Raw genomic sequence first — 12696 nt, 5'->3', positions numbered from 1 at the left:
TTCCGGGGCCGGGAAGCCGACCCCACATCTCGATGGGGAGAACAGTGCTGCTTTACCAGGGCGTGACCGCAGGGGGCAGTGTCGCCCCTGCCGCACAGTGTTTTCCCATTTGTTTAGTTCTGCCTTTGTCTCTTTCTGGATATTCCAAGGTGTACCCATATAAACCTGTTTATTTCTTCTGCAGTTTGTGATTAGGTATTTTGTCTTTTTTATTGCAAATATACACAGGGTCTTCTCCACTGTGTCTTCTGTTTTTGTGTGTTCACGTGGAGGTGTGCCCACTGGGCCACACTCTCTGGTGGCCTGGACATACAGCAGGGCTCTGTGTCCTCATCGTTCTGCTCACCAAGGGCTTGGATTGTGAGTTTGCACCCCTCTTGCTTTAGAGGAAATCCCTAGTCCTGGACTTCCAATTTTACCCCTTTCTACCTGCTAGAGAGGAACAATGGAGCAACGCAGGAAGCCACGCATTGAAGATGGCAGGGCTCCTGGCAGCCTGGGCCCCAGATGACCACGGTGGGCAGAGCTACCAGGCTGCATCTTCAGTGCATGGCTTCCTAGGTTGCTCCATTGTCCCAAATAACCATCTGGGGCCAGCGACCTGGATCTGTTAAGTCAGAAAGAAATAAACTTCTCTGTTGTCTTAGTGCCTCCTGATTACTTCAGGTAGAACTAGTTGTTGAACATTATTAGAATGTTGGCTTCTGACATTGTATTAATTTCGTCCCTTTCAGCGTCACTGTCAGCCTTTCCTGTTTGTAGTGGCACTTGGTTGCGGTGGACCCTTCTGGGTCTATACAGTACAAACCCACCAGCTGCAAGCAGGGAGGATTCTACTCCTCCTTTTCAATGTTTAGGCTCATGAGGTTGGACCAGCAACACATGATTATTAGCAAAGAAATGTCATATTTTTCAGCCTTATTGAAAGACAAGGTGGTCCCTGTAAGTGAATTTACCCAAGAACTGAAGCCAGCCCCTTTAAACCTCAAAAACAGGATTGTGTTGGTCTAATCTAAAATTTTTGTTAGACTCATGAAAGTCCTTCTCTGCCCCTCGGCCACCATCAGTACTACGGTGAGTGGCGCAGCCCCCTTGCGCAGGGGCACGGTCAGGGTGGACGACAATGGCTGCATTATGTTCTCATTCGTGATGCCATCGTGGGGCCGCTGGGTCTGCGAGCTGCCCCGGCCCCGGATGCCCTCCAGGTGGCGCTGTCTCCAGTCGCGGGCTTGCCTCCCTCGTGCTGCCTCCAGCGCCTGCCGCCCCCTCTTTTCTCATCTGGCGCTTCGGCTTGGCCGTGGGCCAGGAGACCACGCAGTCCCACATGTCCCAGCTGTGTTGACAGCAAGAGTGAGGAGGAGCCCATCTAGGAGCTAAGGAGTCCCTGTGGGTGACGTGTCTGCGTCCCTGATACCCAGACTGACTGCCCAGAAAGCGGTGGGGGTTTATTCCCATTCTTGGCTGTGTTCTGAACAGTAGACGTTGCCACCTAAATTATCTTAAGATACTTTAAAAATATTAGAGATGATGTTATCTCTCTACTATCTCTTGTTTCCAATAGTCAGTCTTGTTCATAGACTTTTTCTCTGGTGTTTCCTGACTCGGAAACAACAGAACTATTTACACGCAAAACAAAAACCTAGGGCTTGCCCCCAGTTTGCCCCCCGTGCAGCCAGCCAGCGTGGCCTTTCTGTTCTGCTGCCTCATAGCAGACCACGTCTGCTCTGCTTACTGCACACATAGGCACTCAAATATGGGACAGATGGATGGGTGGGCGGATGGATGGATAGGTGGATGGATGGGTGGATGGATGGGTAGATGGGTGGATGGATGGGTGGGTGGGTGGGTGGGTGGGTGGGTGGATGGATGGGTAGATGGGTGGATGGATGGGTGGGTGGGTGGATGGATGGGTGGGTGGGTGGGTGGATGGATGGGTGGATGGATGGGTGGGTGGATAGATGGATGGGTGGGTGGATAGATGGATGGGTGGGTGGATGGATGGGTGGACGGATGGGTGGGTGGATGGATGGGTGGGTGGGTGGAAGGATGGATGGGTGGATGGGTAGATGAAACAAAGGAAGGAAGAAGGGAAGGTAACAGCCTTGGTTCTCCTTCATTATGGACTTTGATTTAGATCACATATAACTAAACCGTTCTTTTAATCCTATTAAAGGATTAATTCCTTTCTAGAACATCAAAAACGGGCACTTTTGGCATGTTTAATGTCTTCTCCCTTCACCAGCCACTGTGCTCAAGGTCAGACCTGCTCAGGAGAGACTGCGCCGACAGGGCAGGGTGAGGCTGCCAGGCTCTGACCTCAGCTCCAAGAGGTAGTTGGCCCAGAGTGGTTATCAGCGGCGATGCCTTCTCCCTGGATCTCAGGAGCAGGGCAGCTGAAGTGGCGTCCCCCAGAGCTGGCCAGCTTCTGCCCAGTGGAGAGCCACAGCACTGGATGTTTCAGGCTGGGGTACAGTTTCAGGCTGGGGGTGCAGTTTCCGATTGGGCGCTGCTCCCCCAGCTGTAAGATTAGACCGCGTTGGCAGAGGCGGGAGGGACTGACGTGGGCCCTGTGTGTAAATGGGAGAGCGGTCTTCCACGTGCAGAGAGAGCCATTCACCTTCCCTACATGGAGCAAGGAAGCACTCTGATGGGCCCTCGACTACAACTTCTGTTTCTGTGGAAAGGCTTTGTTGGAAAGATGGGGGTTTGGGCAAAGATGGGGGGTAAGGAGATCTGAAGACCACACCATCTGCCGGGCTAGTTCCTGAGGAAGAGGGACAGAGGGACCAGTGCCGGTCCTGTGGGCATTTGGGACGGGCCCTGAGGCAGGTGCAGGGGACGTGAGCAGGGTGAGGCTGGGCCAGGGTCTGGGGCAGACCCTGGGCCTCCTGGGCAGCAGGACGTGGGAAGGGGCCTGTGCACGCCCAGAATTACGGGATCTGGGAACAAGGCCTGCATACTTCTAAGAGCTGTGTTCCTCTGCTCCGGGGCCCTGACACACACCGCAGGCTGCGGGCTTAAACAACAGACATCAATTCTCCCTGTCCTGGAGGCTGGAAGGCCGAGGCCAGGGTGTCGGAGGCTGTGAAGGAACAAGCTGCGTGTAGAGACCGCCTCCACCCATGTCCTCACACGGCCATCCCTGTGCACGTCTGTGTCCTAATCTCTTCTTATAAGGCTGCCGGTCCAATTGGATTAGGGCGCACCCTAGTGCCCCCGTTTAACTTGATTTCCTTTGTTGAGACCATATTTCCAAACACAGCCACACGCTGGGGTGCTGGCAGTAGGACCCCAACATATCCTTGTGAGGGGACACAATTCACTCGTAACAAGAGGTGCCAAGGTCGGGACTGGCAGTGGCAGCGGCAGAGCCCAGCAGCGGGCCAGGCCCTTGGCGGGATAGTGGGGAGGTGGTCCAGGCGCCCCTGGCTCCCAGGTCTCCCCTTCACCACCCTGAGCCCCGAGCAACGCGGCCACGGGAACTGGCTCAGAACTAGCAGCAACAGCCCTGGAGGGACAGGGTCAGGTCCACGAGGGTCCTGCTTCTGGGGCAGGGGGCGGGGGCAGTGCTGGAGCTGGGAGGAGGGTCTGGTCTGGCTCCTGGCCCTTCCTGCCCCACCGGAGCTCTGGCAGCTCCCGAGAGGCCCCGTCACTGTCTCTCAGAGGACGCGTGTCATGTTGCAGCTCTGGGAGCCTTACTCACCTGCCCTGGAACTGTGGGCAGCGCGGCTCTGCCGACTGCCCGGCCCCTCCCCCTCCCCCGGCCGGCCTCTGTTCTGTGCCCCTTGTCCCCAAGTGGCAGCACCACCCTCTGTCTCCCCTTTGGGGAGGGTGAGTGCACCTCGTCCCCTGCCTCGAGAAGGTGGGGTCCCGGCAGCTTGTACGGGACCACAGTACCCTTAGGACCGGGCTGTGCAGGTGCCAGGCTTCTGGAACGACCTAAACTCTTACCTGAGGACGGGACTTGGGCTCAGGTTTCCTGGCCAGCAACAGCATCTGAGTATTAACGAAAAGGGGCCAATGTCTTTTACTTTAAAATAAAACTTTATGGAACAATGGCGGTTACCTTGGGGGTGTCGGGGGATGGATGGATACCAATTATGCCTCATAATTTCTACCTTAGATGCGTTCTTCTATTCTAGGACGTATCACGTGTCTTCTAGAAGCTTACAGCAACGTCAGTGGAAGAGCTGCGTGTTGCTGCAGTTTTGAAGCATCTCATTTGTGTCGTGAGGTTAAGTGCATCACACAGGCAGGGGTAATGGGGCCCTACAGCACCCATTACAGGGCGGTGGTTACGGGTCAGAACAAGCTCTGCCCACTTGGCGCTCAGGATGTGAGAGTTAGGCGGGAGGGGGCCTTGACGGAAACTGGGGTCAGAGGCGGTTGGGGGTGGATATCAACTCACACGTCTCCCATCAGATTGGGGGGTGAGCCCAGCAGGCTGCACTTTTGCCTTCCGACACCTAGGGGCACTGCCTTCACCAAGCTGTGGCAGGAAGGGGACAAGGGGCAGTGCCCCTGGTGGGTGCAGCCAGGAGCCCCCAGCGTCATCCTGGGCGTGGATTAGTCGCAAGGAAGCACAGCCAGACTGCGGGGTATCTACGGGGCAGCTGTCCCGGGCTCTTCCAGCGGGAGCGGGAGCAGGTACGGGGCAGCTGTCCCGGGCTCTTCCAGCGGGAGCGGGAGCGGGAGTGTGGTGTAGGTCAGAGGAGAACAGGGGCATGCGATCAAACGCCGCACTGGCCCTCGACTGGGGCCTGGACGAAAAGAAGTGACACAGGCCATTTGGGGGAACACAGATGGGATATTTGGTGATATGCTCATGTCAGTGTTAAACTTCTCAGGTGTGATCATGGCGTTGTGGTCAACCAAATGCCCAGATTCTAAGGTGACATAGGCTGAACGGCTTAGGAGTGGATTTTCATCAAATATTCCAGAAGAAGTTTTTAAACTTAAATTTAGCCTAGGCACAAGAAATGTAAAAATTAAATTTAAATATTCATGCATATTTTTGTTACATAACGTTAGGTTAAGATGATTGGTGAAAGACCCTCAATCATAATAAACTGTATTACAGTGAGATCCTGTACAGGACGTACATGGAAATACAAATTTTTTTTTTTTTTTTTTGCGATACGCGGGCCTCTCACTGCTGTGGCCTCTCCCGTCGCGGAGCACAGGCTCCGGACGCGCAGGCTCAGCGGCCACGGCTCACGGGCCCAGCCGCTCCGCGGCATGTGGGATCTTCCCGGACCGGGGCACGAACCCGCGTCCCCTGCATCGGCAGGCGGACTCCCAACCACTGCGCCACCAGGGAAGCCCTCAAATTGTGAACTTTAACCTTCTCCCAGGCTGGCGGCATGCGGTCGGACGCTCCCTCTGATGCTGGGCAGTGGCGGCTGCAGCCCCGCCAGCCCCGTCATCACGAGGGTGAACAACCAGTGCACTGACGACCATGCTGGGCCCCGAGAGCCGCTCTGTCTTCCGCTTTCAGTACAGTATTCCATCAGTTCCAGGAGACACTCGCTTTACTATAGAATAGGCTTTGTGTCAGGTGACTTTGCCCGACTGCAGGATAATGTGAGTTTACACCGAGCACGTTTAAGGGGGGCAAGGCTCAGCTTTGATGTTTGGGAAGTTAGGTGTATTAAATATATTTCAACTTAACAAGATATTTTCAACTTACGATGGGTTCATTGGGATGTAATCCCGCTGTAATTTAAGGAAGATCTGTATGTTTAAAAGTTCACAGTATGACAGAATTTATGCCCCTTGCATATTTAAACTTGGGTTTCAAAATGTAGAAATCAACTTAGAATTCTCTGATGATATATATATATATTTATTATTATTTTTTTAATGTTTTCAGGGGCTGCACACGAGCCAGTGCTCCTGGGGGCTGCCGAGTTGATGCTTTCCTGCTTACCAGTCTGCAGGCCTTGGGGGAGAGCTGGGGAGGGTGTGGGCTGATTGGGGAGCAGGGTGGGTTCTGCGGGGGTGGGGGGGCTGGTCAGCCCTCCCCCACCGTCATTGAAGGTCCTCCAAGTTAGCACGCGTGACTGACGTGTTATCAAGACTGTCAGGCCCAGCTGGGTCAGAGGTGGTAGGCCGAGAGGCAGCGATGTCCAAGCAGATGGTGGGCACTGGGTGCTCTCGTGGCGGGGGCAGGTGGGAGGGGCCTGGACTGCAGCTGCTGACGTGCCTTAGGACGGGGTCTGGCCCACAGGGAGCAAGGACACCAGACCCACATCTGGGCATTGGGGACAGACTGACAACCAGGGAGGACAGCCGACTGCAGCCAGGAGCCCCGGCCAGGCTCACCTCCAAGCGGGGCTGAGGGGCCGTTCCAGATGGGGGTGCAGCTCTCTGGGGCCTCTGGGGACGGACTTCCTCGACCAGAGATTCAGGAGATGGACCGGGGACTGGGACTTGTTAAACAGATTCCCGAGGGAAGGCCTGTGTCCGCACAGAGGCTCGCTGGGGAAAGTGCGGGGCCAGAGGCTGCACACCTGCTGCCGTCGGCACGTGAACAGGTGAGCGGACAGACTGGAGACCGCCCTGCCATCTGAGGCTGCACTGCAGATCCCATGCGGGCCTCTTTATGTGAACCTCTAGCAAAGGAAGCTTGATCCCGTGTCAGGAAGCCCAGAGGGGCTGCCAGGGGCTGGGGGCGTGGAGCTGCTTGGTCGTGATGGGGCAGCGGTCCGACAGGTGCCCTCACACTGCGCAGGTGTGAGTGACACCTCTGTGAAGCTGATTCTCCAGCAGGTCTGGCACGGACCTGGGGAACCTGCTTTTAACAGCATCACAGCTGACGGGCCGATCTTCGAGCTGGCTTTTGGGGACCCTGGTTATGGTGGCCCACACGGTTATTGTGCCTGGCCCAGGATGGCGGGGTGGGGAACAGCCTGGTCTCCTGGGGCCGGGGGTGCAGGGAGCCCGCCGGGTGGCAGGTGCGGGTCCAGATGCCGGGCAGCAGCGTCAGGTCCGGTCAGAGCCGTTCTCTCTGGTCCCAGAAGGCAGCTGGCCCCAGGCCTGGCCTGGCTGATGTGTGAGTCTGTGCGTTACAGAGGGGTCCCCGCCCACGGGGGCACAGACGCGGGGCTCCCTGCTGGGATTGGAGTCCGGCCCTCCTGCTTTGCGCTGCGTGGCCCCGAACAAGTCAAAAAGCCTCTGCACTTCCTTTGCTCGCCCGTCACATAGGGGCAGTGACGGCGTCCCCTGGGTTCGTGCGAGTTTAGGAGGCGGTGGCAGGAAGCGTGTGCAGCGCCGCACGTGCATCTTCTCGGGGCCTCTCGGGGTCAGAGCTTTGGACACGAAGGCCGGGGGCTGGGGCCTCTCGGGGGCTGCGGGCATCAGAAGGCCTGCTCGGGCCTGGGGGGCCGGCTCCCCTGGGGACTCCCACACCTGGCGCCAGGCCTCGGCTCCTTCCCTGTCCTCCCAGGCATCCTCCCCACGTGGCTGCTGGCTTATCCGCCACCCCCGCCCCTCATGCAGCCACTCGGGGGCCAAGGGCGGACGGAGGGCATCCTCTGGAGTCACGTGGCCTCATGCCTGGCACAGCAGCCAGGCCCTTGTGCCCCGGTGTGCCCAGCGTGGCCACCCTGGAGACCTCTGGAGCCCACTCCACTCGCATCCCAGAGAGCGTGGGGCCCGTCTCTGGAGGACCCAGCCGCGGTCGAGGCAAGCAGCCACCAGGCTGCGGCGCGGCCGGCTCTGAGAGTGCCAGGGCTCCGTCCCAGCCATCTGCTTGTTTCTGTCCACGCGAGATTCCAGGGCAGCTCGCGGAACAAGTACAGCCGTGAAATGTGAGCCTCTGGCTTCATCTTTGAGACCAAGAAACCAGTGTTGAAGGGAAGCGGGAGAAGCTGGCTGAGTCCCGAGGGGTCACCGCTTCTGCGTTAGAGACCAAAACAAAAGCCTTTCAGCTAAAAAGGGTACAGCAGCTTGGGAGTTAAAAGACAGTAGTTGAAATGTTTTTATAGAGATTGAGTGTGCAGTTTTGATCTTTTAAGTAAGATGCTAAAAAAAGAAAAGAAAAATTACCCATCATGCCTTTACCTAGAGATACTCACTATTAATATTTGTGTGCATTTCTTCTAGTCTTTTCTTTCTTCCTTTCTTTTATGCATGTGTGTATACGTTGTGTGGTGTGTATGTAAGGCGTGTGTGTGTGCATGTGTGTGTATGTTGCGGGTGATGCCTGCGTGCACGGTGTGTCAGCTCCCCCGTCCGCCCCGTACGTACGTCGCTCTCGGGAGGGAAGGGCATGAGGACCCCGTGGGGGGTGGCTGCAGATCTGGGCTCTGGCATGAGCACCGTGGACCCTCCTCCACCCGCAGCCCCTCACCCCTGGGGTCCCTGGCGCCCCGCCTGACCGCCGGCCCCGTCTTTGCAGGACAGCTGTTCTCAGTGAAGGGCCCTGCACTCGCTACTGAGCTGTGGCCATGGGCCTGCTTGCCTTCCTGAAGACCCAGTTCGTCGTGCACCTCCTCATCGGCTTCGTCTTCGTGGTGAGCGGGCTGATCATCAACTCCATCCAGCTCTGCACGCTCGTCCTCTGGCCCGTGAACAAGCAGCTGTACCGCCGGCTCAACTGCCGCCTTGCATACTCGCTCTGGAGCCGTGAGTACCACCCGCGTGTGCACGGCGGGGATCGGGGGGCTGCGGACAGTCAGGACGGCGCCCTTTCTGCTGGATGGTCCCGGACAAACCAGTGCAGGGCCCCTGGGGTGAACGCCTGTGGTGGTGAGACGAGACACAGTGGGCTGGCTCCCGCTCCCCGGCAGGAACCGGGGGCTGCTCCTGGCCAGTAGCTGTAGCGGGGGCGCGGTTTGGCCCGAGCTCTTCACTGGGCTGAACCACGTGACGGCCCAATCCCTGAGCCTCTGGACCCACAGAGGTGGCAGTTCCATGCGGTCTCGCGCGGTACTCTGGGGAGTTGGAAACGAGCAATGATAAAGTCAGTTCACCATGACCAAGGCCTAACAGCTGCCGCCGATACGTGGCCAGTCTTGGGTCACCAGACCCCCAGTCACCCCCTCACCAGAGTACAGTGAAGCTACCCTCGGGGCGGCCTGCCATCACGTGTAAATGTTGCGGTACCTCTCTGCAAAAGGCAAGGACTCCCCCTCCGTCTCTTAATTAAAGGTATGTGTTTAGGCGTGTACAGGTGTTACCGATACGCCCTTGTGATGTGTGTGCATTTGTACAAACAGAATCAGTCTTCACCCATCAGCTGGACAGAGACTTAGAAGCTGCTGACGGGGGGCGTGGGGGGCCGCTCGCCCTGCAGGTTGGGGTCACGGAGCACATCTTTGGACGGCAGTTTGCCAGTAGCGATGGACAACTTACACGGTTCTATTTTTTGACCTAAATATTCCACCCAATAAGAATGTAACCTAGAAAGATATCTGCAACAGTACATATGTGTGCAGATATTCTCATGTTACCACCTTTATAGTAACACAAGACTAGTATAAAATGGAGCAGCCTAAATGCCCATTAATGGAAGCTAACTGTGGTGTGTCCACTGGATGGAATCCCACACGGCCACTAAGAACAACAGCGAGAATCTCTCTGTCCTGACAGAGAGCCAAGTTCAAGATACATTTTTAAGTGAAAACGGAAGCGATAAAGCAAAGCACAGAGGGTGCTCTGCATTTATTTACTTTTAAGACACGTGTGTGATGTGTCTGCAGTTGTGTGTGGCCACCCCTGCTTAGAGAAAGCTGAAGGGTGAACAGAAGACGTAACTACCCCGGGAGTGAAGGAAGGCGGGGACTCGTGTTTATTTCATACCGTGTGCTGTTTACACCTCTTAGCATAAGAACACGTTTCTTTTACAATGAAGAGAAAATAATACACACGTTACTTCCTATGGGAGGTGGTGAGTCTGTGTGCCTGTCCCTGTGACCCCTCCCAGTGCAGGAGCAGGAAGACGGCAGCTAAGCGGCCATAGGAGTGTCCACGCCCAGGTGTGTGCACCGCCCCCCCCACAAGGTGCGGCAGCCCCGCCTGTGCTTCCAGCCATAAATAGTCTAAACTGCAATAAATAAATAGCATAAACTGAGATAGTTTCAGTTCCCAGGCGGTTTTTTCCTAAATAAAAGGCCACCTTTGTGTGTGTGTGAGAAGGAGAATTAGAAATCCTATCATATAGGACATACAGTGGGAGATGAGTACATACCTAAAGGGCAAATGCCAACTAGATGAAAATCATAGACTCCACCTCCGGCAGTATTCTGAAGTTAAAACGCTACAAAACAGCCAAACTCTGGCGAATAAAGATTGTAATTATAATATTTTTTAAAAGTAAAAGCTTAGTGAATGAATGTTACAGCTTAGGTTAGATACAGATTAGATACAGCTAGTGAGAGAGTGAGTGAACTGGACATTACTATGAAGAAATCATCCTGATTGCAGTAGAAAGACAAGATGAAAAATATAAAACAGGCGTTAAAAGATGTAAGGGGAGAGTGACAGTCTATGAAACAGGCCTTGGACTCCTGTACCCAAGGAAAGAATAAGCGGAAGCTCCACTGGAGGAAATGATGGCTGAGAATTTTCCCGAACGGATGAAAAACAAGAGTCTGTAGCTCTAGGAAGCAAATGTATAAGAAGCAGGGTATATAAACAGAAATTCACACTTAGACCCGTCACAGAGAAATCACAAACCCCCAGAGACAAAAAGAAGATCTTAAAAACGCCCAGAAAAGAAAGCTAGAACACCTACACAGATGGACAGACTCCCAGCTGACTCGGCAGAACGTATGTCATCAGAGCCAGAGGCAGTGGGCTGTCTCCAGCCTCGGCCTAGAGCTCTACATCCAGCAAAGTGACCTTTCAGGACTGAGAATGAGATAAAACAGCCTGAGGGGAACAAAAAGTGAGTATATTGTCACCTGAAATTTTTTTAAAGAATATTCTTTAGTAAGAACAAAAGCCATCAGAGAAAGTAGGGTCTGAGTTACCAGAAAGACTGGTGGACTGAGAAATTGGTAAGTAGGTAAATCTAAACAGTCATATAAAATAATAACGATGCCCCAACCCGCGTGGCTGAGAGCAGACAGGACCAGCGGCAGGCAGTCTGTCAGTCAGGAGTGGGGACAAAAGTTCGGACTCCATCATTCTTGTATTTGTCAGGAAGACAGCAGAGATCTTTCCTTAAGACTTTGTTAACTAAGTATAGGGTAGAAAACAGAAATCAAACATAACTTCTAAACTATTTGAAAAAGATGGATTAAAAAAGCAAAGACAAATTCATTTTTTAAGGCAAGAAAGTATAAAAAAGCATAAAAATAAGAAAACTTGAGGTAGAAGTTAAGATTTATGTAAAATCCTCCAATATTTGGAAGGAACACAGGTGCCCACTGAACCCACATGCTGTGAGAGTTTCCCCCAGGACCTGGTGAATTTGGGGGGCTTCTCCACTTGTCCATTTCTTAAATACACGAGCAGGAGTCCTTCCTGGATTTGAGCTGGTGAAACCTTTCCCCGATTCCGTGGGCATGTGGGGTGAGTGAGAGTCACACAAATGTGTAGACCAGCGGTCCCCAACCTTTTTGGCACCCGAGACCGGTTTCATGGACGACAGTTTTTCCGCGGACGGAGGGCGGTAATGCAAGCGATGGGGTTCGCTAGCGGGCCAGCCGCTCACCTCCTGCTGTGTGGCCTGGTTCCTAACAGGCCGGGCACCGGTACCGGTTTGCGGCCCGGGGGTTGGGAACCCCTGGTGTAGACGACCCTGAACCACTGCTTTATTTTCAACTCTGCGAGCATCCCTATGTTCCTTCTGTGATGCCAGGTGACTTTTGCTGCCCCCCGAGCCCAGGGTGACTCGTCATCCTCAGGCCCGAGGCGTCTTCGTGCTGTGTTAGGGGCACAGATGTGGAACCAGACAGCCTGGCTGGGGCCCTGGCTCCCTGCTGACCTCGGCCAAGGCTCTAACCCTTCTCGTCTGTGAAATAGAGACGGCGCCCCTCTCAGCTGGACCATCAGGATTAGATTAGCGCATGGAATGTGCGTACAACACTGTTAAATAAACGATTACTCTTAGTAGGCAAGTTTGAATTTTTCAAAAACTCATTCGTTGGAATGTGCAGAGCATGGCTTAGGGCAAGCATATGTTTGAATGAAGGAAATCACAAAAAAGTCCTCATTCAAAATATTCTCCAAATTGACTGTGAGCACCTTCACGGCGTCAGCCCTGGCCGCGTGTGTGGCGATCTACGATCTATGATCTACGGGAGACCGATGTGACTGGAAATGCGCTGAGCAGCCCACCGGGCCATGCCGGCAGCTGGTGGAACAGAGCTGCCTCGACACGCCGCTTTCCTGCAGGCAGCCCTCTGCTGGGCTCACTCTCCGGGCAGGGCGGGGGGCGGGGGGGTAAAACGCCTGCAGGGGCTGCCGGTGTTGTCGTCTGTTCAGTCCTGCTCACCAGCCCCACCTGGGCCAGACCTCTCGCGCTGGACCAGAAATGCCCAGGTCCCAAGTGCTGCCAGGGGAGGGTGTGCGGCCAGGGGAAGGCACCCCGCCCGCACCCCATGAGCACTTTCTCCCCTGCATCCTAGCTGCTGGCCAGAGCTCCCGCCCATAGAAGCCTGCCGTGTAGCGAGGAGGCCGTGTACCCATGCAGGCCGCCCAGGGATGAGCGCACAGTCCCATGCAGTGGTCCTCGTGTGCCTGGAC

General features: G+C 55.0%; 1 protein-coding gene across 3 annotated transcripts in view; it reads left to right on the top strand.

The window, feature by feature from the left end:
* The window catches only part of AGPAT3 (1-acylglycerol-3-phosphate O-acyltransferase 3), a 95217-nt gene that overhangs the window by 60436 nt on the left and 22085 nt on the right, over positions 1 to 12696 (top strand). For all 3 annotated transcript variants that reach the window (XM_082839145.1, XM_082839143.1, XM_082839144.1), the window contains one exon: positions 8402 to 8628. In XM_082839145.1, the coding sequence (XP_082695271.1) occupies positions 8451 to 8628 (178 nt within the window). In that variant the 5' untranslated portion in view covers positions 8402 to 8450. The remainder of the gene's footprint in view (positions 1 to 8401; positions 8629 to 12696) is intronic.

The sequence above is a fragment of the Leucopleurus acutus genome, assembly GCF_964270905.1.
Source record: "Leucopleurus acutus genome assembly, chromosome: 5".
NCBI classification, from domain to species: domain Eukaryota; kingdom Metazoa; phylum Chordata; class Mammalia; order Artiodactyla; family Delphinidae; genus Leucopleurus; species Leucopleurus acutus.
This window is presented reverse-complemented; position numbering and strand designations above follow the sequence as displayed.